General features: G+C 35.8%; 1 protein-coding gene across 1 annotated transcript; it reads right to left on the bottom strand.

The window, feature by feature from the left end:
• Positions 1 to 118: 118 nt before the first annotated feature.
• On the bottom strand, positions 119 to 25,487 carry LOC125663156 (macrophage mannose receptor 1-like). Its single transcript, XM_048895461.2, has 9 exons — positions 25,200 to 25,487; positions 23,246 to 23,336; positions 22,868 to 23,038; positions 20,207 to 20,286; positions 17,364 to 17,451; positions 13,389 to 13,625; positions 5,441 to 5,508; positions 2,089 to 2,176; positions 119 to 378 (listed from the first exon to the last, which is right to left on the bottom strand). The coding sequence occupies exons 1-9, from the start codon at positions 25,473 to 25,475 to the stop codon at positions 119 to 121; spliced, it is 1,359 nt and encodes a 452-aa protein (XP_048751418.2). The 5' UTR covers positions 25,476 to 25,487.
• Between the last annotated feature and the right edge of the window lie 2,236 nt (positions 25,488 to 27,723).

The following is a 27,723-nucleotide window of genomic DNA, read 5'->3' as shown; positions in this document are numbered from 1 at the left end:
CTCTATAGCGTCTTTTATCTCGAGTTCACATGGATATATCGAATCGACATATGAATGAAAGATATTAATGTTGACCATATATCTAAGCATTAAACAGCTGAACATTTTGTGCTTTATTCTACTGCCCGTAGGACATTTCACAAATAAATGGATTAAGGTAAGAACAAGGTCGATCATTCCACTTGCCAGTTCTAAGCAGGTCGATACAGTCTCTAATTTCTGCTCCTTTTGGAGAGCCTAGACTCGGTTCTCCTACCTTCCAGGCGTAGAAGGTTATGGGCACATTGGAGTAGCTCCATCGATATTGACCTTCAACATCGACATCGTTTCCTCCCGTCCAAGCTGTGCAGTCGTTAAAAAGGTTTGCAGGACAAGTGCCTAAAATAGATATAACTGATAAGGGCCTAAAATGAATGAAGTATATATACATGTAGTTGTCTATTCTTCAAAATGTTTTTCTTACATAATTAGAAGTTATGTTTATGTGGTAATAAATTAATCTTACTTGTAACACGCAATGAAAAACAGTTTATATTGTATAATGTAGCTGGTATTGGGCACACCCTCTTTACAATGAAGATGACAATACTTTTTTAAATTTCAGCACTTTTGTGAAGCTGCTATGACATTAAAAAAAAACAAAATTAAACTTGCACGATAAAATGCATCGCGGATTATAAAGCGTAAACTTTCCCACGTGATTATATCGTGTAACATAGGTCAAAATTAGGGTCATTCCCTAAATAAATTAAACTAGTTTCCACAATTCCGACATACCTGTTTTTATATTCATATGAAGCAGAATTTATTCAAAAACTTCTACGTGAGAAGAAAAAATCTCTCGCTGTGACCTTCAATTCGACTTTTAGATATATCGATGACGTTTTGTCTATTAACAATGATAGCTTTCATTCATATGTAGATTTGATATATCCCTGTGAGCTCGAAATAAAGGACGCCACAGAGTCGTCCACTTCTGCTTCATACTTAGATATTTTATTGAAAGTAGACATTAACGGCAAACTGACAAATCAACTGTATGACCAACGGGATGATTTCAGCTTCTCCATCGTCAACTTCCCACATTTATGTAGCAATATTCCATTATCACCTGCATATGGTGTTTATATATCTCAACTGATTCGATATGCAAGAGCTTGTTCTGGGTATAGTCAGTTTTTAAATCGAGGTAAGCTACTGACAAACAAGTTGATGGTACAGGGATTTCAACAGTCTCGATTGAAGTCAGCATTTCGCAAATTCTATGGTCGTTATAACGATCTAGTTCGTCAATACAACCTCGCATTGGGTCAAATGCTGTCTGACGTGTTTCATACCGATTGTTAAGCCGTTCTTGGTACACTGATTTGACTGCGGATAACTCCGTTTACCTGATCATGATATGGGGCTCACGGCGGGTGTGACCGGTCAACAGGGGATGCTTACTCCTCCTAGGCACCTGATCCCATCTCTGGTGTGTCCAGGGGTCCGTGTTTGCCCAACTATCTATTTTGTATTGCTTGTAGGAGTTATGAGATTGATCACTGTTCGTTATCCTCACCTTGTATGTGCACATGAAAGACGAAGATAACGAACAGTGATCAATCCCATAACTTCTATAAGGAAAACAAAATAGAGAGCTGGATAATCACGGACCCCTGGACACACCAGAGGTGGGATCAGGTGCCTAGGAGGAGTAAGCATCTCCTGTTGACCGGTCACACCCGCCGTGAGCCTTATATCTTGATCAGGTAAACGGAGTTATCCGTAGTCAAAATCAGTGACAATCAAAACGACCCTAGAGAATGTGGTGTTGTTAACATTCGTGTACGTCGGTTTTAGGTAGATACGTTGGTATGACACTGTACACATGATTAGCGCTCATTTACTACAACAATTCACTTTTCACTCTCCGGGGGTCCGTGTTTGCCCAGCTGTCTGTTTTGTATTGCTTGTAGGAGTTATGAGATTGATCACTGTTCGTTATCTTCACCTTGCATTTAATTCAATGTAAGGTAAAGATCCGAGTTATAAATTACCGTTCACTAAAATAGACAGAATCCGAGCTATAAATTACAGTTTACTTACTTTTGTAAAGAAATGTGGAGGCTAGCCAGTCTGATGTTTCTTGGTCCCCGATCTCCACCAGATGAGAACATCTCTTCGCACACTCCATCTGTAACACGTTTTATTAAATATCATTTCTATATACATGTTTGAATTAGATATACATAGTTGAGCAACTCTAGGAAGAGTAAGCATTCCCTGTTGACTGGTCACACCCCACCGTGTGCCCTGTATTTTCATAAGGTAAACAGAGTAATATGTTATCAAAATTAGCGTGTAGTGTACTGCCTAACAATTGGTATAGACCATGTGACCCCCGGGGGTTTCGGTAAGATCAAATTTTATATGGAAATATGTAGCTGAGTCTTAAACTTTTTTTGAAATTGTTATGAAGTCCTAGGTTATTGATTAGTCATATTGATGGGTAAGCATGTTAGGGTAATGCAGACTCCAGCTTATTGAAATCATGACCTTGGATGGTAATTTTGTCCGGGGCAATGTGTGGGGGAAGTGTCGAATATTCCCGAGAACATCAGGGCCATGACTAGTCATATAGGATAAAAAGTGGAAGAGGAAAATTAAAATCCCATATTTGACACATTAAAACAGAAGTACGTACCATCAATCCTTCTGTATTCAGTAAGTCAGAAATGATGAAAGAATTAGATAGGTTACACGAGGAATATGTTTTGGTTTCAGCTGACAAAGCTTGTAACAATATATGCCTTGTAATGGTTTTTATTGCAACTGTATCTTAAACGAACTTGGCATTAATGCCACATTTGGTACTCCTACTCAAACTGTCCTTACAAAAGATGAAATTCTTCCAAATCAATACTTTAGTTTTAGACACATTTAATATCCCAGTCAATGGGTCGAATGATTATGAGTTACCATACCTATATTGGATTCCTAAACTTCATAAACCCCCCCACAAAAATACATTGCTGGATCCAGTAAATGTTCTAACAAGCCACAATAGCTGCTCCTCACGAACATATTACCAGCTGTGAAGGAGAAACTTCAAACGTACTGTACCACAACATATGACAGATGTCTTGTAAATCAAATTAATGTGAATTCTAAAATTTCTGAAGAAGTAATAGTAAATTTGAAATAAAATACTGATCTCAAATCAACAGCATAAAAATGTATGACTTTCCTACACAACAATTCCTCACGATAAATTATATATCAAACGTTTTCACATACATAGTTGCTTCTTCAACAAATATGGAAAAAGGAAATGTTCCAAATATAAAGGGATGATTTCAGCTTTTCTATCGTCAATTTCCCATATTTTTGTAGCAATATTTCATTAGCATCTTCATATGTTGTGAATATGTCTCTCAACTGATTCGATACACAAGAGCTTATTCTGCGCATGATCATTTTTTTTTGAAAAATCGAGAACAGGCTACTTATAAATATGTTGACGTTACAGAGGTTTGAACAGTCTCGTTTAAAGTCAGCATTTCGCAAATTGTATGGTCGTTATAACGGTCTAGTTTACCAATACAACCTATTATTGTGTCAAATGGTGTCTGACATGTTTCACACCGATTGTTAAGCCGTTCTTGGCATACAAAATGTTAGACCGTTCTTTACACACTGATGTTGACCATGGATTACTGCATTCACCTGGTCGATATACAGGGCTCACGGCGGGTTTGAACTGTAGATAGGGGATGGATACTCCTCCTAGACACCTGGTCCCATTTCTAGTATATTCAGAGGTCCATGTTTGCCCAACTCCTTACTGTTTGTTATCTTCACCTTTTCATTAATTAGCAGGCAACCAAGTTAATGCATATCAAGTTTATGTCTTTTATTTCGAGATGTAAAGAATCGATTAATTGATCTTTTGTTTTACGCCCGTCAGAAATTTTTCACTCATCTTGAAACATCACCAGCTGTAGGTGAAGTACCACAAATTTAGACATATGCTTAACATTCAGAGTTGGGATACGTCTAAATGTTGATCGTTTGGTAAAGGAGCAATTACTACCTATGTTAACATCTTAGAGCGCAGAACTCGAACTCTCGGTTACGAAGCAAACACCCTACCACGAAGCTACCATGAACGACCCTGTATAGAATCGACATATGAACTGAACACAATACAATTGTTACTAGATAAACTGAAAAGAATACAATTATCAATAGATAAAACGTGGTTGACAGGGGATGCTTACTCCTCGTAGGCACCTGATCTCATCTCTAATTTATCCAGGTGTCCGTGCTTGCCCAACTATTAATTTTGTAGATGAGATTGTTCATTGTTCATTGTCTTTAGATTTTCATTACTATGCAAGCCTCATCAGTTACTGCAGAGTTAAGTCCCCTTGAATCACAACCAGAGGGGTCAAATGGGACCTCAGTAGAGGGGTCAAATGGGACATCAGTAGAGGGATCAAATGGGACCTCAGTAGAGGGATCAAATGGGACCTCAGTAGAGGGATCAAATGGGACCTCAGTAGGAGATCAAATTTTAAAGAATTTTTAAAAATAATTATATTCCCTGAGTAGCTAAATCAGGTTTAATCATAAATACAAATCTAAAGTTTTAACAGACATATAAAACAAAGACAACTTCTATAAGTCTCGTTTTATCTCGCGGTCTCCTGTTTTCGGTAAATACACTTGTTTAACTTAACTTACATCCCAAGGTCAAACCTTCCAAATCCTATCACCAAAGCATGAAGAATATCTAGGCCTATGCTCGGCGCTTAAGACCTTTTGCAAACAGGGATGTTTATCGTGCCAAACCTGCTGTGACATGGGACCTTGGTTTTTGTGGTTTCAACCGAAGGACGTACCATCTAGTCGCCTCTTATCACAGGCAAGCGATGCTGAGGACCTATTCTAACCCGGATCCCCATGGGATTTTGCATTCGAAAAAAGGTACGACATTAATTGGTTTGCGAAAAAGTACGGCATCAATTTAGTTGCAAAAATATTTCTAACCTAAGTCGTTTGATGTTTTTGTAAATTGGTCCCGGAATTATTAGGTGACATGAGAAAAATTCATGGTGACTTTCAAACACGCCATTGGCTGAATTTGATAATTTTTTCTTCAGAAAGCGGTGAACTGATTCCAAACTTCAACTTACTTGCTGTTTTTAATAAGTGTATATTTTCTTTTAATAGCATGTCATGGATAATTTTTAAAGTCCTCATCTGTGTTGTTTTTTAATTTGAAGTCCGGATCCGTGTGTATACATGCATTTGATTTAAAATCCAGATCCGTCTGTATATTTAAAATCCGGGTTCGTGTGTATATTTAATTGTCGCAACAATTCTAATTGCATGGATGCATCTCAGAAAAGATAGTGGGAACATAGATAAAAAATAAAAAATACAATTTCTTTACCTTGGCGTGTGTCCAACTGACTCTCTTTTTACCCTTGTAATAGCAATTATCCCGGTACTCTATCCAACCTGGTGCACATCCTGAAGATTTCATCATCATGAATATAAAATTTTAAGTATCGATCTAATTATCCATTCTTCTATCTATCTATCTATCTATCTATCTATCTATCTATCTATCTATCTATCTATCTATGTATCCATCCATCCATTCATCCATCCATCTACATGTATCTATTTCTATCCATCTAATTAACAGTGCAACATTTACTCCGGACACGACAAACTTTTTACACATTTTGATGATAAATATTTTGAGAAAAATCAAAGTGGATATGGTGAGATTTACTTTGCATACTCCAAGTTTGGGATACCAAAGACAACAATCCTACAGGATAATGGAAAGGTTTTTTTCCGATTCCGAAATTCTATTATTATCCTATGGAAAAAAAAAGTCTGGGATAATATATCTGATGAAAAGTATTATCAAGGAAAATATTCTATGTGTATTTGGATTATATTGCAAAGGTGTCGTTTTCCATGATTCCTGACTACAATGCTCATGTTTTAAAATCCATAAAAGCCACTTCCTCTTTGATATACAAATGACAACTTTTCGCCCAGCATTGACCGCTTAATAAACTATCAAGGTATTCTTTTGCAAATAAATTCATTGAATGAGGCTTGTGACCTTTTAGTAGTACCTGTAAGGTGAAGATAACGAACAGTGATCAATCTCATAACTCCTACAAGCAATACAAAATAGATAGTTGGGCAAACACGGACCCCTGGACACACCAGAGGTGGGATCAGGTGCCTAGGAAGAGTAAGCATCCCCTGTTGACCGGTCACACCCGCCGTGAGCCCCATATCCTGATGGAGGACCGATGATCGGGTCAAGGTGGTGAATTAATTGTTTAATTGATTTTTTTTCGAATAGAAATCGCTAATTTCCTATTTATTCATATTTTCTCATGAAAACCCATTCAGTGAACACTTTAACCTTTCTTAATCTGCCCACTTGAACAAATATTGCGTTTGCGATCATGCTTGATTATCTTGCATTAGAGCTCGAATGACTGCATTAACAGAAAGCCGAAAATATCGAACAGTGATCAATCTCATAACTCCTATAAGCGATATAAAAAGAGAGTTGGGCAAACACGGACTCCTGGACATACCAGAGATGGGATCAGGTGCCTAGGAGGAGGAATTATCCCTTGTCGACTGGTCACACCGGCCATAAGTCCTACGTCTTGATCAGATTAACCAATTCGTTTATCAAATTTTGATACAAAAGAAATTAATGTCATATAAAGTATATTGAATTTAGTGGAGCTTTAATGGCACAGTCAACATTTATAAAAGTGCATCACTAATATGCCAATTCTGCTCTGCTAGGTACAATGTTTTTTTCAGAGTTGGATTTTTTGGCCTTGAAATTTATGATGACGGTATTAATGGAAGTAGCTCGTACAGTTATCTTGTTGATATTGAAATGTTTTAGTCACGCGCAATATCACAATAAGGAAAGTCTGTAACATTAACAAGTTGTACATTTTAGAAATGTTTAGATGATCTAACTGCAGATTCAGATATCATGTTTACACTTATTGTAACCTTAGATCTTTGATTATCAATTGATGTCGTAATTTGAGTGATGAATGATGATAATAATGTACTTTTATCCTCACGTAAAATGTTAAAATTAAATTGAATAGTTCAAGAAAGTTAGATTAAGATATTCTGTGTGTATTACCTTTTCGAAAACGCCGTAATCCGTCGTCATCTGGGAGGAGTACCGTCGGACCCGAGATGCCTCCTCTTGGTAGTTCATGAATGCATTGCCTGCTGCTCCTATTGTAAAGATACCCTAGGCAACACGGCTGCTCTGTACACAAAACCGCACACTGAGGGAGTCTGAAACTTCCCGGGGAGAGGAGTGTTTGTGATGAATTCAGTCCTCCATTACTGTTATACTGGGAGAAGAGTACATTATTGTACTCACACGTCACAGGCATAGAAAGACAAATCAGAATATACAACCATTCCAACGAATGACCCATCTAATAACCTTGATGCCCCTCTTCACGAATATAAAGCAGTAGTTTGTTTTCAAGCGGACTTTTATACGAGGAATGTACAATGATATCGAAGTGACGTACATCAACTGTCTGAAAGGATGTGTAGTCTGTGACGTCAATCAACTGTCTAAAAAGTTGTGTAGTCTGTGACGTCAATCAACTGTCTAAAAAGATGTGTAGTCTGTGACGTCAATCAACTGTCTAAAAAGATGTGTAGTCTGTGATAATATGGATACATCGATAGATTTACAAAATTAAAGTTTTGGTCTGAAAATCAATTAAACGTGGGGGATAATATAAGTACTCTGATTGTACTGGCCTCTTACAGTCAGAATAAACCACGACTCACTGAGTACGGTTCAGCTTCATTGAATATAATATAGTGAGTAAAACTCAAGGTAAATAAAAGTACAGAAAAGCGCTAAGGTGAATTATGTTTTAGATATCAATGAGGAGGAGGAACAGGAGAAGAAGTTCGTACATTACCCATGCATTATTCTCGATTTTCACACAACTAGATAATACATTTTCTTTTAGAAAATAACAGATAGAGATGGGAAACATACACTGTTGATAGTTGATAAACAAACAAGTCACTCAAATAATTTAGCCTCATCCGGCAATCAGAACCCTACCCCTGGGATTAAATTACATACACTAAGTAGAAAATGTCAGATATTCATGTTCAAAAACACCAGCATGATAATGAAGAGCTATGAAATATTAAATACCACTTTCCAGAAATCATTTAGATGTACTTAAGTATGTATTTTATACCTTGTACTACGGTAGCAATCAAAACATGAAAGTATAGTTAATTGTTTATTATTAATATTAAATGAGGTCGATTTCAAATCAAAACCTGGTTGGAGAGAATGGGAATCCAAAGAAGCCTGAGATATGCATGTACAAATGAAAGCAAAGTTTAGGAAGTTATTTTAAAAAGTTCAGTATACATATGGAAAACTGATAGCTCTAAACATGAATGTAACTGATCAGTAAGAGTGGAAAGAACTCATTTGTTAAAGGGACACGTTTACGAGTTTTTAATTTCTGATGTAAATATTAAAAATACACCTCATTTAATGTTGACAGCCAAAATTTTGCCCTTCTGAATGCAAGAATAAAAACAGTTTTTTAGCCTTAACTCTGTGTTATGTAAACAAAGACTCGAGTCTTCTTATGTTACAAACAAACCAGAAAAAATATTGATTTCGTACTATAAAGCATAGTCACACATGAAACTTTTAGATAAAACATTTACCTATAGAATACTTGGAATGTGATAAAATTAGACCGATATCCATATGTTTTTAAATTATTGTAAACAATAACATACCACAATCTTTGTTTAGAAAACAATAGATATACTCTTTGAAATGAGCTTTTGTGATAATGTATAACCTTAGTTTTTGGTGAAACCTTGTAAACACATTGGACACTTGATTTTGATCCTTAAAAATGAAAAAAAAAACCTTAATTTTGCGAAAAATCGTGAATCAGTCCTTTAACATGAAAGTTGTACAGTTCATGTTACAAGTGCAAGGGGATATATACATTAAAAACGTTCAAAAGCATATGCTGTAAAATTCAACGCATAACGCGTTACTACTTGGATGCAAGGTGAAGATAACGAACAGTGATCAATCTCATAACTCCTACAGGCAATACAAAATAGATAGTTGGGCAAACACGGACCCCTGGACACACCAGAGGACACACCAGAGGTATTTCGCACACAAACACACAACTTTTACTTAGATACATCATATTTCAATTTCGAGTTCCATAAACATGAATGATAATACATGTACATATATATATATATATAAAACTTATACGGTACCAATTTTGATGCACCAGCACCTTGATATATATCTAATTCACTATCTACTTAGTGTTCTGCCTAATGTAAAACTTATAGGGTACCAATTTTGATGCACCAGATGCGCATTTCGACAAATAATGTCTCTTCAGTGATGCTCAACCGAAATGTTTGAAATCTGAAATAACTATGAAGTATTAGAGCTAAATATAGCCAAAAACATCGTGCCAAAAAAAGTGGAGCCAAATTCGTCCAAGGATAAGAGCTATGCATCATGGAGATAATCCTTATTTTTGAAATGAATTTCTAAATTTTATAACAGCAATTTTAAAAATATACATCCGTATTTTCAAGCTAGTAACGAAGTACTTAGCTACTGGGCTGTAGAGACCCTCGGGGACTAACAGTCCACCAGCAGAGGCCTCGACCCAGGGGTCATAATGTAAAACTTATACGGTACCAATTATGATGCACCAAAATAATTTCAAAACATACCTAATATAAAGCGACTAACATCTATGTGTGCGGATTTACTATCATGCACTGTAGTGATTGTTTGTGATATGGAAATAAAAAAAAAAGACTGTACAAAATTACCTTGTACCCATCAACATGTGTGTATTGCATCTTTTCAAAGTTGCTCAAAATAAACCTGTAATATTTTCTAATGTAGTGATTGCGGTCTCATAAAAAAGATTTTGGATCAGTTCTTTGGACGAATAAGGCATGTCCTAATTCGCTCCTAATTCGCTCCACTTTTAACATTGATTGGCAAGCCTAAAGACCAAAAAACATATAGTCTGCGTTGTAGATACGTTTGTAGATTAGTGTAGTTGTAGTGTTAGATGTATTTATAGGTAGTTTTTGTTTTTATGCTCTGTTGATATTGGCCACATTATGTAATTCTTTTCGTTTGTCCTGAAGAAGGGACGGGTCATCCCGAAAATTTGACAATTTGGTTGTTCGTGTCGTTGGTCATTATAGTGCTTTGTATAATTTTTTGTATTTGACCTTGTATCCATGTTGTGGATCCGACACTTTGAGATATCTATCTATCTATCTATCTATCTATCTATCTATCTATCTATCTATCTATCTATCTATCTATATATATATGTGTGTGTGTATCTGGGAATAACCACCACCCTGTCACTAGATAGAAATAAGATTAAAAAAAATTATGGGATTTAAAATATACGTTCTTTGGAATTCACTTTTGATTTACACCACTTTTGGCTTGTTTATGATGATAATAAGATACAATTGTTTGCTGAAATATATATTGGAGAACAAGAGCAGACATTCTATCTATGTAATTTCTGGTATCACGTTCGCGGTATATTGGGACTGCCTGGAAAGGAAAAAAACGATTAATATTTAATGGTGGAAAGACGTTTTGTGATTTCAGTGTCGTTCCTATCCACTTGTAGATATACTTCAAATGAGTCCATTTATCATTCTACTGGAGCTCATTAACAATTCAGAGGTTATACTCCTGTACCAAACCGTTCTCAGGATCCATGTCAGAGGGGAAATTATACAGGATACGAAATGTCAAAATTAGACAAATATAACATTTGATGGTTGTCAAATAAATGAGATCAATTGATCGTGTTGTGGAGCATCCAGGGGTAATAAATAATGAATGATAGACTAAACATTTTGACATCATAAACAGTTGCTTCTTAAACAAAAATGAAAAAACAACCCAAAATATTCATTTCTAGTGATCAGTCACCCAAAAAATGACTTTGTGAAACACCACTCTGATTCCACATAGAAGTACTCTGAAGTTGAAATAAGCTATATTCTGGAGTCCTCATTGACAATATCTTCGTAGTCTTTGGTGATCAAGTTAACCAAGAGTGTTTAAATTTCCATGGGGACGAATTCTGCTCCTTTGTTAGCTGACCTGTATTTTTGTTCTTATCAAGAGGAATTTATTCAAAAGCTTCTACATCAGAAGAAAAAATATCTTGTTGTGGCTTTCATATCGACATTTAGATATATCGACGACGTTTTATCTATTAACAATAACCATCTCCATTCATAAGTTTAATTAGAATACGAAATTTTGATATTCCTCAGATTCTCCTCATATACAGCCGATCGTCTAGAATAATGTTCAACATAATTCATAATATAAGGAAGTTGTTTCTGTGAATTAAAAGACAGGACTCTATGGAACGAACTTTTAAAGTGATTGATTTTCAATTTTTTTAGTCCCGTGGAGACCCGGGTTCGAATAGGTCCTCAGTACCTCCTTGCTTGTCGTAAGAGGCGACTAAATGGGTCGGTATTTCGGATGAGTCCGTAAAAACCGATGTCCATTGTCACAGCAGGTGTGGCACGATAAAGATCCATCCCTGCTCAATGGCCATAACCGCCGAGCATAGGCTTAAATATTACAGCCATTCAACGGCAATGGTGACGTCTCCATATGAGTGAAATATTCTCGAGTGAGACTTAAAACAATATTCAATCAATCAATTAACTTTATTGACATAACCAGTTATGATATATTAGAAATGCAGGGGCGGATCCAGGAATTGCGGTTAGGGGGCGCAACCTTTTATGAAGCAGGAGATCTGGGGGCCACCTTGAGGTCTCAGCGGGTCCAGGGCGAAGCCCTGGTGGGGCCCCAGGGGCAAAGCCCCTGGAAGCCCCTTGCATTTACATATTTTATAAGGTTTGAAAGCTGTCTCCTATGTAATAATTTTTACCATTTGCTGTCATGAAATTAATACAATGACGCAAATTTTAATGTTTTTTTTTTGTTGAAAAAAAAACCAAGTTCTTTAAAACTAACTCAATAAATAAAAAAAATTGACATTTATTCCTCTGAGACTGGAAGAAATTATTGCTTCTTTTATCGTTTATATTTTTAGACAAGAGACCACGATTTACCTTAAATTTGAAAATTTTATAGGTGTGTGTGTGTGGGGGGGGGACTGCTGTGGCCCCTTAAGTCCGCCACTGGAATGGACTACGGACACCATTGTACCGGAAAAACCAACTTATGGGTTACGTGTGTCACAATTTTGGTAAAGATGCTTCCTTTCTAATTATTATCACGCATATAATATTTGTATTAAACCCAGCCCAGATCTGATACCACCGAACACTTAGCATGAATTTTGCAAATTTGGTGAAGATCTGCATGTTCACTATATACCTAGGTAATTGATTTGTTTTCTAGATGTTCGGGGGTAGATAAACATGATGAATGAGTCCCAACCCGGGATAAGCATGATCTATAGTCTATTTAGAACCTTCGTTAGTTGAACATAAGACCCTTAGTCGATGAATTTCATAACTTTAGTCAAGCCTCCATCCACTGCAGAACTGTACCCAGTTTTTATGGCGGAGGAGCAAATGTTTGATTTTCGCTACTTGGGGAATTGTTTTTACTCATATTCAGAACTCACCAGCGATAGATGAAGTGCCACAAATTTAAACCTATACACTCAGTGTGGTAGCAGTAAAACGTACTCATCGTACAATTGAATTTCTTGACTCAGGAACTCAGTTTTTGTTAGGTCTCATGGTGAATAGCGAGGGTGTGTGGAAAGATGTCCTTTGTTATTCTTTAATTAGGTTGACAAGATATAAACGGGACTCGAACCTAAAATCTCCCTGTTACGAAGCAATCGGTCCTGTGGGATCCCGCGTTAGAATAGGTCCTCGGTACGCCTTGCTTGTTGTAAGAGGCGACTGAAGGGGACGGTCCTTCGAATGAGACCACAGAAACTGAGGTCCAGTATCACAGCCAGTGTGGCACGATAAATATTATTTCCTGCTCAAAGGCTATAATCGCCACTCATAGGCCTAAAATTTGCAGCCCTTCTCCGGCAATGGTGACGCCTCCATGTGAGTAAATAATTCTCAAATGGGACGTTAAACAACATACAACAAAACATACCAACGTAGGAAATAATACAACTGACAGGTTCACGTCTTTGGGGAGGAAAATGAACAACTATCAAACATTTATAGCTGATGATTTGGAGATTTATTCTACTGTCCATAGGGTATTTCACAAATAAATGAATTAATGTAAGAGCAAGGTCTATCATTCCATTCCCCAGTTCTAAGTAGGTCGATACAGTCTCTCTCCTCTGCTATTGTTGGTAAACCTACACTCGGTTCACCTTCCTTCCAGGCGGTGAAGGTTATGGACAAATTGGAGTAGCTCCATCGATATCGACCTTCAACATCGACATCGTTTCCTCCCGTCCATGCTGTACATTTCTCAAAAAGGTTTGTGGAACAACTGCCTGAAATATATATACAGGATAAGGGTTTGTAATTGCTAAAAGGAATGGATTATATACCTGTTTATTCTTCAAAATATTTTACGGATAGTTAGAAGTTATGTTTATGTAGTAATAAATTAATTTTAATTGTAACACGCAATTTGATTGACTGAGCGAAATAAAAAAATTATCTTGTATAATGTAACTTGGTATAGGGACACCGCCCCTTGACAACCAAGACGGCACTACTTTTTATAAATTGCAGCACTGTTATTAGGCTTCTATGAAATTGAAAATTAAGAACATTAAATGTGCACAATAAAATGTTTCGGGGTTTATAACGAACGCGTAAACTGTATTAAGTTCGATCATATTGTATAACATGCGTTCCAAATTTTCAGGAATTAGAGTTGTCAGAGGACACCATACCTCACCAGGAAGCATGCCTCTATACTGAACATATCCCATTAGGTTCAAAAGGTTATATTTTTTGAAAAAGGTCAAAGTCCAAGGTTACTAAGACAAAAGTTTTGATATAATAAGAAAGGCCTGATCATGAGGCATCTGAATATGAAGTATCAAATCCCTATCTCCTTGGTTCAAAGGATATAGCCAAGGTTAATGTTTTTAAGAAGTAGGTCAAAGTCCAAGGTCAATAGGTTTGGTAAGAAAAGAAGTGTCTTGTAATCAGACATCTATTTTTGAAATATCAAAGACCTATCACTCTTGATGCAAGAAATATAACCAAGGTTAAAGTTTTTGAACAGTAGGTCAAAGTTAATGGCAAAGCTCATTAGGTTAGATGTCTTCTACCAAATCAAAAGTCTGTTCATGAGGCATCTCTATGTAAAATATTAAAGCCCTGTCCGTATTAGTTCAAAATATATAGCACAGGTTAAAATTTTTCAAAAGTAGGTCAAAGTCCAAGGTCAAGATCACTAGGTCAAATTTCCTGGAAAAAAACCAAAGGTCGTTTCATGAGGTATCTACATGTGAAAGATCAAAACCCTATACCTCTTGGTTCAAAAGATATAGCTCAGGTTAAAGTCTTTTTACTGAAAGTGGGACGCCGACACCGACACCGGGATCCTGACAATAGCTCTTCGGACAGTCGTTCCGACGCGCTAATCCAAGTAAGATGCATTAACTTGTCATTAGCAGAGTATGAAAAGGAAGAAAGCAAACAGTGATTCTCTCATGACAATCATGCAAAGAACACGAAATCGAGAGAGAACAAACAAATACCAAATGTCTAGATCATGTGCCTAGGAGGAGTGAGTCCCTTATCTTGAACAAGTAAACTTCAGTAATCCACGGTCACAATCAGTAGGTAAAGTACATTTAACAGCATTACACTTCTACCTAATGGTAGCTTGTATATGCAAATAAGATCATTAAAACGGCCATAGAATTTGCCGACATGCTGTCTTTAAACAAGACTGCTGAAACCCCAGTGACATCAACTAGTTTCTCAGTAGCCTGCCTCGGTTTGAAACATAATCACACTCAGCACATATATATGAGAAATTGACGATGGAGAAGTTGACATTATCGTCCAAATATGAACCAGATTTAGAATACCTCATTCTGTTTTTTATTTCGAGTTCACTTTGACATATCAAATTGACAAATGGAATTTTTGGAAAATAATTGTCAAGAGATAAAACACGGCTTACAGGGGATGGTTACCTCTCCCAGGTACCTTATCTCACCCCTGGTATATGCAGTGGTCTGTGTTGACCAATCTCTTAATTTTGTCTTCCTTATAGGAGTTATGAGTTGATCCCTGTTCGTTATATTTTTTATCTACCGTAAATATAGAGCTGAATACCTCTGCAAGAGAGTATATTTCCTAATGTAGAAGTCTGCCTCATAGGATTACAAAAACAGTACAGCTAATAAAGGAGCACAATTCGTGTCCATTAAGAATTACTATCGAAAGAAGTGTTTTACTACAGTGTAAACATAAAAACAATGTCATATCTGCAAGCAATATCTTAGATATAATACATACGAGCAACGAAATAACGTGATCGATATAATAAGAATCTCATGTATATAATTACTACCTGAATACTTATCACTAACTTAGCTTGCGTACCAATAGAGTTCAGGTCAAGGAAGAGTGTTTATGAAAAGCTTACTGAGCACATTCACTTATGCGCTATTTGTTCCACTCACTCCTATAAATAAATCGTGCCTTACTGTGTACGAGAGTTATCCGTTTGGAAGGACGCATCTAAAAACTTTCATATTTAAAGATTTGGACCCCTTTAATGTCTGTGGAACAATATGTAAAGTGAATTGGGATGTACGTATTCAGACCGCCAAATCTGACTCACATATATACTCTGATCCAACATCGTGCATAATTAAGAACAGTCTTTTGTGACATTTTAAGGATAAAAACAAGATGTTTAGGTTTGACGTCAGTTTGAATCGAACTGTACATCGGTTTGAGATAGATACGCTGGTTTTACACTGTACATGTGACTATCAGTGTATGTTATCACACTGTCCACGTGACTAGCACTGTATGGTATTACACTGCACGTGACTAGCACTGTATAGTGTTACACTATACACATGACTAGCACTGTATGGTATCACACTGTCCACGTGACTAACACTGCATGGTATTACACTGTACACGTGACTAACACTGCATGGTATTACACTGTACACGTGCCTATCGCTGTATAGTTCGCGCAATCCACTTAACGTCCACTCCCTTATTTCTGGTTCATGGTGTTCTGTAAATCAGTGATCATTTACTACAAAACTAAGCTTCCCCTGTTGATTTGGGTAATATGTGTCTCACACTGCGATATATTAATTCAGTGTGAGGAAAGAGTACAAAATAAATTTTAAAAAAACAGAGTCCGAGACATGATTTACAGTTCACTAAAATAGACAGCATTCGAGCTATCAATTACAGTTCTCTAACGATAGACAGAATCCGCGCTATAAATTACAGTTTCCTAAAATAGACAGAACCCGAGCTATCGGTTACAATTCACTAAAATAGACAGAACCCAAGCTATATATTACAGTTTCCTAAAATAGACAGAATCCGAGCTATTGGTTACAGTTCACTAAAATAAAATCCAAGCTATACATCACAGATCATTAAAAGTAGACAGAATCCGAGCTTTTAAATTACAGATCATTAAAAATAGACAGAATCCGAGCTATAAATTATAGTTCTCTAACGATAGACACAATCCGAGCTATCAATTACAGTTCTCTAACAATAGACAAAATCCGAGCTATCAATTACAGTTCTCTAACAATAGACAGAATCCGAGCTATCAATTACAGTTCTCTAACGATAGACATAATCCGAGCTATCAATTACAGTTCTCTAACGATAGACACAATCCGAGCTATCAATTACAGTTCTCTAACAATAGACAAAATCCGAGCTATCAATTACAGTTCTCTAACAATAGACAGAATCCGAGCTATCAATTATAGTTCTCTAACAATAGACAAAATCCGAGCTATCAATTACAGTTCTCTAACAATAGACAGAATCCGAGCTATCAATTATAGTTCTCTAACGATAGACATAATCCGAGCTATCAATTACAGTTCTCTAACGATAGACATAATCCGAGCTATCAATTACAGTTCTCTAACAATAGACAGAATCCGAGCTATCAATTATAGTTCTCTAACGATAGACAAAATCCGAGCTATCAATTACAGTTCTCTAACGATAGACATAATCTGATATATCAGTTACAGTTCACTTACTTTTGACGAGAAATGTAGAGGCAAGCCAGCCTGACTCTTCTTGGTCCCCGATCTCCACCAGGTGAGAACCTCTCTTCTCACACTCCAGCTGTAACATGTTTTGTTGAGTATCAGTTATGTGTACATGTATAAATTATATATAAATATCGCATCAGTTCTAGGAAGAGTAAGTATTCCCTGATGAGTGATCACACCCTATATTTTGATAAGGTAAACGATGTAATCTGTTATCAAAATTAGTAAGAAAAGAACGGCCGAACAATTGGTATGAAACATGTGATCCCCCTGGGGGCTACATTCACAATAGGGGATTAAAGTTTACATAAGCATATATTGTAGGAAGTCTTTTTAAAATATTGATGAATTGCTAGGCTATGATTAATCACACTGCGGAACAAGTATCCCCTTTATCGAAATCATGACCTTGGAGGGTAAGATGGAACCACAACAGGGAATTAAATGTATACATGACAATGTTAGGGAAATAGTTTATATATTTTTGGAGAACGGCAGTGCCATAGTTAGTCATATTATTATGCAAAGATCACCAGGTACTCCAAGTCCTTCAAAGCATTATCCGAGTAAATCTTTTGAAAATTATTCTCAAGAGTAGCTAAATCAGGATTAATCATACATGTATCAATATGCAAGCATCTTCATGCATTGCAGATTCAAGTTTGATCAAAGCACCAGGGGTAGGTTTGCACAATTCAAATTCAAAGTTTTACCAGAGTCATACATAATAGAGATTAGCAACTTTCCCAGTCTCGTATTATCTCGTGGTCCCCTGTTTTTCGGTAAAAATGCACACACTGATTCAAATTACACATACCATCCTACGAATGAAAGATATCAAGTTCAAATCCTCCTCCAAATTATATAAATCAAACATCGAAGATTCAATATAATTGGAATATGTTTCATTTTAATATGACACATGATTCAAATTCTGCCATATCAGCGATATTTCTGGAAATGCTGAGCATTTGCCTACGTTTTAGTTTAAAGTATATTTGTTGATTATCAAATCATTTGAAACTTTGATGCTTTTCAATTGAACACAGGAGTGACATAAACTAAAATCAACATTTCAAAATTTACCAAAATTAACAATTTATAGGTGGGAACGTCACATATTTTGAACGATAAACATGCCACCGACAGAGTTGTTCATCTCTTTTATATATGTGTCTGGTTTTACATATGAGTATCTAGGGAACATTTGAAAATCTTCTCAAGAACAACACGGTGATTTGTAGAATGCAATCATCCCCAGGTTTGAACCAGTGGTAGGTGAGGTAGGTTTTGGCATAATGGGAATGATATTTGTACATAGGAACATCTGTATAAAATCCAATGGACTACTGGCCATGGTTTATAGTCATATTGATATGCATGAGATATGTTATGCAAAATGTTAGATGTACAAAAGTCATTTGTAACTATTTATATAAATTCAAATGTTATAAATCCTTCAGGAATTCTGAAGTAAAATATAAAATGATATCATCATAAATGAGTTCATTTTGGAATTATTAGCCGTTGAAATAGAAATCCAATATTCATCAAGATCCATACACGTTTTTCGTTCATAAGGAAATGGCTATCATTATAATTTGTAAAGTTATCACAGACAAAAACATTGAAAAATGCAAACATAGCAAATACGATACGGTTATTTCTGCTACACCATTTGAATCAACATTAAAAGCTATATAACTTAGCAATATAATGATGTCAAAATAGCGTTAATACGTCAATGTATTATATTTCATTGATATATTTAAAAGGAAAGTGCGTGTAGGGAATGGCAAACATTAAATAGTTTTGGGAAGCAGATAACCCATTCACTCAAACAATTACAAGATTTTGGGACTGTCATTTCTAAAAGATAATTTCTGGCTTGAGTCCTTTACTTGAACACCATTGTAATACTAAATATTCCTAAATATACACAAGGTATTTATCATCGCGTAATTTCGAGAAAGGTATTGCTCGCGAAATAAAATTACTTGCTTTTAATTTTCTGTTGCTAAAATACATGTAATATCTCTTGATTAACAAACGACACGGAAATTCACCTTCACGTGATTTTATGTGAAGGAGTCATTTCGCCATATTATGGATAACTCCGTTTACCTGATCAGAATATAGGGCTCACGGCTGGTGCGACCGGTCTACAGGTGATGCTTACTCTTCCTAGGCACATGATCCCACCTCTAGTTTGTCCAGGGGTCCGTTTGCCCAACTATCTATTTGGTATTGCTTATATGGTGCATCAAAATTGGTACCGTATAAGTTTTACATTATAGGAGTTATGGTATTGATCACCTTTCGTTATCTTCACCTTTCATCAAGTACTCGCGTAAATTAAGGAATTTACAGTATATGATATGAAGTGGTTCTATTTGTGTATGGTTGATTTTAGTTGTCTTCTTTCGATTTGGCATAATTTCGCATTTGAAAAAAGTAAGATATTAATTGAGTTGCAAAAATATTTATCATCTTAAGTCACTTGACATCGTTTTGTAAATTGGTAATGAGACTACTAGGTGATAAATGAGAAAAGCGTTTGATAAATTTAAATATACTTCATGCATTGACTGAATTTGAATTCTCTTTCATCAAATAGCGCTGAGTTGATTCCAAATTTCAACACACTTGGTTTTATTTTTATAGGTGCGTATGTTCTTTTGATTCCATGCGAAATGGAGCTGTGCGTATATTTAATTTTCACAATAATTTCAATGGTACGGATGTATCCCGATAAAACATAGTAGCGAATTATAGACACAAAATAAAGATAATGATAAATATTGTAATTGAAGGAAAGGAAAGTTTACCTTGGCGTCTGTCCATTTGACTTTCTTTTCACTCAGGTAATAGTAATGACCCTGGTACTCTATCCAGCTCGATGCACACACTGAAGATTTCATCATCATAGATATAAAAAGTGAATTATGAAAGGCGAAGATAACGAACAGTGATCTCTCATTACTCCTACAAGCAATACAAAATAAAGAATTTGGCAAACACAGACCCCAAGATATACCAAAGATGGGATCAGGTCCCTAGGAGGAGTAAGCAGTCCCTGTTGACCGGTCTCTTGATGAGGTAAATATAGTTATCCGCAGTCAAAATCAGTGTGCTAAAAACGGCCGAACAATCCGTATGAAACACGTCAAACAGTATTTGACCCAATGATAGGTTTGTGTTGGCAAACCAAATCGTTCAAACGACGATGACATTTGCTAACTGTTGACTTTAAACGAGACTGTTGAAATTCCTACACCATGATGTTGTCAGTAGTCTGCCTCGATTTGAAAACTGATCATGCAGAGAACAAGTTCCTACGCATTTAGTTAGTTGAGAGATATAAACACCATATGCAGGTGATAATGGAATAATGCTGCACACATACATGGGAATTCCAACAGACTTGATTACCGCCAATGAGGAACTCCTGCGTATTTTTATTTCCACTTTAGAAAACTTGTGCGTGGAATCAGAATGGTGTTTAACAAAGTAATTTTGTGGATGACTGCTCACTAGATATGAATATTTCTGTTTTCCATTTTTGTTGAAGAAGCAGCTGTCTATGATGTAAAATATGTCTAAAAATATCATACATGAAATATATATATCTACATATTCATCTATATGTGTATCTATCTATCTGTGTATGTACATATCTACAGGTATATATCTCTATCAATGTAAAAGTTATACGGTACCAATTTTGATGCACCAGATGCGCATTTCGACAAATAATGTCTCTTCAGTGATGCTCAACCGAAATGTTTCAAATCCGAAATAATTATGAAGTTTTACAGCTAAATATAGCCAAAAACAGCGTGCCAAAAAAGTGGAGCCAAATTCGTCCAAGGATAAGAGCTATGCATGGGGGAGATAATCCTTAATTTTGAATTGAATTTCTAAATTTTATAACAGCAATTAATTATCCATCCGTATTTTCAAGCTAGTAAGGAAGTACTTAGCTACTGGGCTGTAGAGACCCTCGGGGACTAACAGTCCACCAGCAGAGGCCTCGACCCAGGGGTCATAATGTAAAACTTATACGGTACCAATTTTGATGCACCAGATGCGCATTTCGACAAATAATGTCTCTTCAGTGATGCTCAACCGAAATGTTTGAAATCCGAAATAACTATGAAGTTTTAGAGCTAAATATAGCCAAAAACAGCGTGCCAAAAAGTGGAAAATTCGTCCAAGGATAAGAGCTATGCAACATTCAACTCCGAACAGGACAAAGTCTAGACGTTTTGCTTCCCTTGTACATTTTAAGAAAAAACCAAAGTGCATACCATTGGATTTATTTTGCAGCATTTCTTAGTTCAAGGTTGGTTCTACACATTTCTGCGTATGATCAGTTTTGAAATCTAAACAGGCTACTGACAAACAAGTGGATACTACAGGCGCCCCAACAATCTCATTTAAAGTCAGCATTTCGCAAATTCTATGATTGTTGAGTTGATTTTCCTTAGAATGCCACTACAAAATATTTTTAGTTGAAATGCAGTCTGACGTGTTTCATACCAATTATTAGGATATTTTTGACAACGGATTACTCCGTTTACCTGATAGATACGTAAGCCTAACGATGGGAGTAACCGCTTGACAGAGGATGCTTACCCCTCCTACGCACCTGATCCCATCTCTGGCATATCCAGGGATCCGTGTTTTCCTAATTCTTAATGCTGTATTCTCTTCAGGAGCTATGAAATGAATCACTGTTCGTTATATTCACCTTTTCATAATGTAAACTGATCTAAATAGTGCATATAAGGTGTTTCAATCAATGCCCATGAAATACTGAGCTTGAATTGATGTATGTAGTTTGAGGTCTAATAATTGGTGTATGAAAGTAAAATGTTCCGTAATAGAACGCTCTCGAAATAGCAAACAATCTTGGAGTATTTTAATATTTTTCCTGTTAATATTTTCTATATGGAAAGCGATTCATATACAATGGAGTTCTACTACATATAGGCACACTGATTTTCACTACGGATAACTCCGTTTACCTGATCAGTAAATAGTGCGGATGTAACGGTAAACAGGGGATGCTTAATCCTCCTAGGCACTTGATCCCACTTCTGGTGTATCCAGGGCTCCGTGTTTCCCCAACTATCGATTTTGTATTGCTTCTAGGAGTAATGATATTGGTCACTGTTCGTTAAGAATCGGTGTGAAACACGCCAGACAACATTTGACCCAATGATAACTATGAATTGTCGTACCAAAACTGGATTCCTAAACTTCACAGAACAAAACATAGATACATTACTGGAATCAGGTGCCCAGGGAGTAAGCATTCTCTGTCGACAGATCAAACTCCCCGTTAACCTAAGTCGTATCAAACCTTACACGGAACACAACGTACAAAATGATGAAATGAGAAATGAATAATCAAACATCACTGGAGATCACACCGGTTACTAATTATTAAGCAATGTAATAAAAATTTTATACTAAAAAAATACCGCATTTCAAGTCCGTTTCCCACTGTCCGTTTGGTGCGCAAACAAACAACCGTGAACCAGACTGACTGCAATTTTGGTAACAGTCAAACTTCATGAATCTTTCAATTCCAATTCCTTCCCATCTACCGACGCTGCTCAAATTCATTCCCCACTGGGATGGAATGCCACAATCTGATGGCAATAAAAATACGGTAAAATTAGCGTGTTTTGAGTGGGTCAATCATTTGTTGTTAACAATTTTATTCTGCAATTGTCTCTTAAATAGTTCACTCTAATCTGTATGTTCTTGCAGATTGGCATTCAATGATACATATACTCACAGTGGAACGACGCTACGTCTTCGTAAAGCATAATGAAAAGGAAAGCATAATTCATTACCTGATAAGACACATTCAAACTTGCCCATTGGTAAGGGTTTGCATTTTTCATTGATGGAACAATTTGATGCCGAACAAGAAGATACAATACCCTGCAATAGGAACGGAACAGAAGTAAAAAATCAATAAACTTTAAATTAACGCGAAAACGTCGATTGAATATATTAATAATTAAGATATATATGTATCTCTGGTAGATTTCCTTGAGAAAAAATAAACCGATATCATAATGTAAAAATACTAACAAGTACTCTTGATAAAAATGCTCACACTTTACAATCATTAACAAAACATATTTCCACTAACTTCTCTATGCATCAATGATATCGTTGTTTACACTGAAAGTTCCTTTTTTCAGAAAGAATCACAGGGAACATATGGTGGATTATATTGACATTGACTTTTTAATCCTTTGATGAAACGCTTTAGAGAGTGCTTAATGATGTTTTTTCATAAATGAAAAGACCGAACCACTTAATTCTGTTAGTTGTACGAAAACTGTCGACAATTTTTCAACTATTCCCTATATAGAAGTGACAAACAGATACATAGACACAAGCATATAGACACAGAATGTAGCATGGGTTATTGCCAATTTATCATCCCTGCAAGTTTCAAGTATTTTTCGTCATTCATCTTTGCGAAAATGTCTACATCTCGGCCCACACGAATCGGTAATTTTATAATAATAATATTAAGGGTCTATGTCATACCACCGCCGTAATTAAAGTATTGTTAACCCTTATTATGGAGTGGCATATAGTAGTATAAACCCCTACAGTTATTAGTGCATGCAAACATATACATAGAATATCATAAATAATGTATGTCGTAGTTACATTTGCTGTCGTTTATGTCCCCACTTATCATTTTTTAAAATCAATAATGATGGTACATGTTTCAGATTTCATTGATCCAATATAAAACACATTATTAATAAAAAGTGGCAATGTTTTCTTCATATTCAATAAAGTTTAGTCTTATCATCGTCGAAAGCCACGCCTATTGTATCCGTTGAGACTACGTCAAATGCTGTGCTTGTATGATTAAGAATATCCTTGACGTCATGAATAATGATGTTCATTAGTCAACCAATCGCAACACATCCACTTTACCCCGAATTTCCTGATTAAGCTTCATAATACGATTAAGTTTATTAACACGAAATTTACAAGGGTAACCAATGCTGTTAATGCGAATTTAATTTAATAAACACTTATAACTTTTACTTGCTTTTGTAAAGAGGGATCTCTAACCTGTTTGTTCGTCAGTACTTGTTATGAAATTGATCACTGTTCGTTATCTTCACATTTCTTTAAAACAAATACTGCACGTTTTAGTTGTGGCGCAGCCATTAAAATATCGGAAATCTGTTATTGTGACTGCAATTGGTCAAAAATAATTATTGTGTCATTCCATGAATATTCATAAAAATCGAGAGTTTCTATGATCATGCAGCCACGGTTTGAAGTAGCGTAGGTACAACCGGACTCAGTAACCGTGGCTAGCGATTACGAATCTGATATGTATGTTTACGCTCGTGCACAAAGCTTGCCAATTGAAAATCTGTTATGACATATCAACGACTGCATTTTCAAACACTAATTGAGTATTTGGAAGGGAAATAAACCGATTTTAAATTCGCTATGCTTTTATCTATCAAAACCATCAAAACTATCACATTATTCTATGATTCCACCACAGTGTTGGAAAGACATTTACAATAGTGATCATTTTCACTAAAGTCTACGTGGCACAAGATTTGCAGATGAAATTTAACTGGATAGTTTCCATGTTTGAGAATGTGTAAATTAAAATTAGTCGTCCAATTTTTTCAATCCAAGACTTTATCCAGGGTCGCGGTAAAAAGATCAAAGAGAAATGATTATTTTTGGTCAGCCAATAAAACAGAAGTTGTCCTTGAACCTGGCTAAGAAATATAAAATCATACTCACAATATCCCAATCCTCTTTTTCACTGTAGATCCACCTCGGACTTTCCAAGAATCTGTCATTGGCCGAAGATTTGTTCTCATAGTTTATTTCACAGAAATGTGCTCCTTTGTAATAATTCACTGATTTACATCGTGTTGTTCTCAAACACTCCTCAGCACAGTCTAAAATGCTGAAGTTAACAAAAGAATTGATCAACTTTCTATCCAGTCTGTGTCCATATTGTAACTTTGAGTAGCTGTCTTGTAAACTGGCGTCGCAGTAGATAATGACAATCATCACAAGTACCAGGGTCTGCTTCCTTGCCATTTAGAAGTCGTCGTGTGCTAGTTTGTACAATACATCAGAACGCAGTTTGTACAACACCTGGAGGAATTTCATTAATACTGTAACTCTTTCTGGATGCAGTACATGGGGATGAATGCAAAGACGGGTGAGAATGAGATAAATTGTCATTAGCAAATTGACTGAATGGGTTTATATCAAGATGTATCTACAGGCAATTTAAACTTCAGATTCAGTCCTTTCGTTGCACATTATTGATTTTTAACAACGTTATTGATTTAACAACGTTAGAGCCAACAAATTTTACAGCTTTTACTGTATTTGATGTTCGGGCTCACACTTACACTTGCTGATACGTTAGCTTAAGGGCATGCTTTTTTATTATCTGGCCTGTTTTGATATTCTTACGAGACAGACTGTTTTCAAAAGCTTCTACATGAGGAGGAATTATCTCTTACTGTGACATTTAACTCAACATCTAACCATATCTACAGCGTCTATTTTATTAATACTAATCAATTTTATTCATATGTCGACTCGAAATATCTAAGTGAATTTGAAATATTAAATTCGCAATATAAGACACCGCATTTGCTTTATACTTAGATATTTTATTGAGCATAGATGTAAACGGCAAACTGACAATTAACCTTTATGATATCGGTCGTGCTATGCACGGTGGTTTGCGTAGAAAGTCAATTGTAACACTACCATGGCCTGCTTGAAGTCCAGATATCAACCCTATTGAGCTTATTGGGACATAAATTGGTTACCGAGTTCGCCAGAGTACGCTGTCAGTTCAATATTAAATGAACTGACACAGACACGCAGTAACACAAGCGACAAGCTCTACCACAACGTCAAATTCAACGTTTGATCACTGACGTAAGAAAATACCAAGAGTCCGTCATTCGTGTAAACAGAAGTTAAACTAAATTATGAAAAACTTTTTAATTTGAATCAACTTATTATGGACTTTTGAATCAACAAATAGAGGTTAATTATTTACTGTGAATTTTCCGCAAAATACTACAAGGAATGTGTTTACTGACGGTGATTTTGTTTTTTAGAATATCATAAGTAATGTCAAACATGAATACTGTTATTCATGTTACGGCGTGAAATTAATTATCATACTTAAACTAAAAGAGAGAAGAAAAAAAAGTGTGCTAAAATATTTTTTCCTGTGTATATTTACAAGTATATAGTATTCAGTTATTGACTGGATTCGAGGACAACAACTCTATTGTTTGGCCCGAGGACGTAGGCTGAGGGCAACTGATCCATTCGAGGGTCACCCTAACAGCTGTTGTCCGAGGACACAGTCTATAACTGTTTTGTTATACACTTTCTTTTTTGTATGTTGTTTTTATTTTCTAAATGCACATGGGTTGTTGACTTTGAACTTTCAACAGGACAGTGTGATTGCATACATTTATCACCGTGTCCTTAAGTTGAAAAGAAAACGTACCCAATATCCTAATATCATATCAATAATAATATTTTCCGTGTTTCTGCTCTGCTTTTCGTCTAATAAATTCTGTGTTTCATCATCAGTTAAATCAGTGAACTTCGCAATTACATGTATGTAAAAATAGCAACAGATCAAGAAGTACGTGCCTTGCGTTGTTTATAGAAATAGTCCACGAGTGTGAGAGTTGCTTTAATAGTTTAAATGTTGGTTTTAAATCGTATCAGTTTTATATAGAAAAAAATTAAGATGTATACCAATAATGAATGTACTTATTTTATGGAGACAAGTGTATGTTGAATGACAACACTCCAAATATTTTTTCTTCCTGCTCATTAGTGCCCATTTATATTATATTTTCAGACATTTTGTTTAGACATGTTGTATATATATACCTTACCGTTTACACGAAAACCTATTCCAATTGTATGGCAAAAAAATCTGTATACGTCAAATCACGTGAACATGAAGTCGCGTGTCGTCTGTTAATCAAGAGTTCTTACGTGTATTCTAGTTTAAGAAAATCAAAAACGAATAATTCTATTTTGCAGGTGATACCTCACGCGAAATTATGCGATGCTAAATTCCTCACGTATATTTAGGAATCTACAGTATAGTATCAAACTAATTTTTGTACGAGTTAACTATTAAAAAGTCTCGACCTTCCACGTGGTTCTAAAATTTACGATCAGATACTACTACATTGTTAGTTGAATGTAACTCTATCAAATGCAAAAATATGATACATATAAGTCAAACTGTAAAATCTCA

Source organism: Ostrea edulis, chromosome 8, assembly GCF_947568905.1.
Source record: "Ostrea edulis chromosome 8, xbOstEdul1.1, whole genome shotgun sequence".
Lineage (NCBI taxonomy): Eukaryota > Metazoa > Mollusca > Bivalvia > Ostreida > Ostreidae > Ostrea > Ostrea edulis.
Note: the sequence above shows the minus strand (reverse complement) of the source record. Positions and strands in the feature narration are given on the sequence as shown.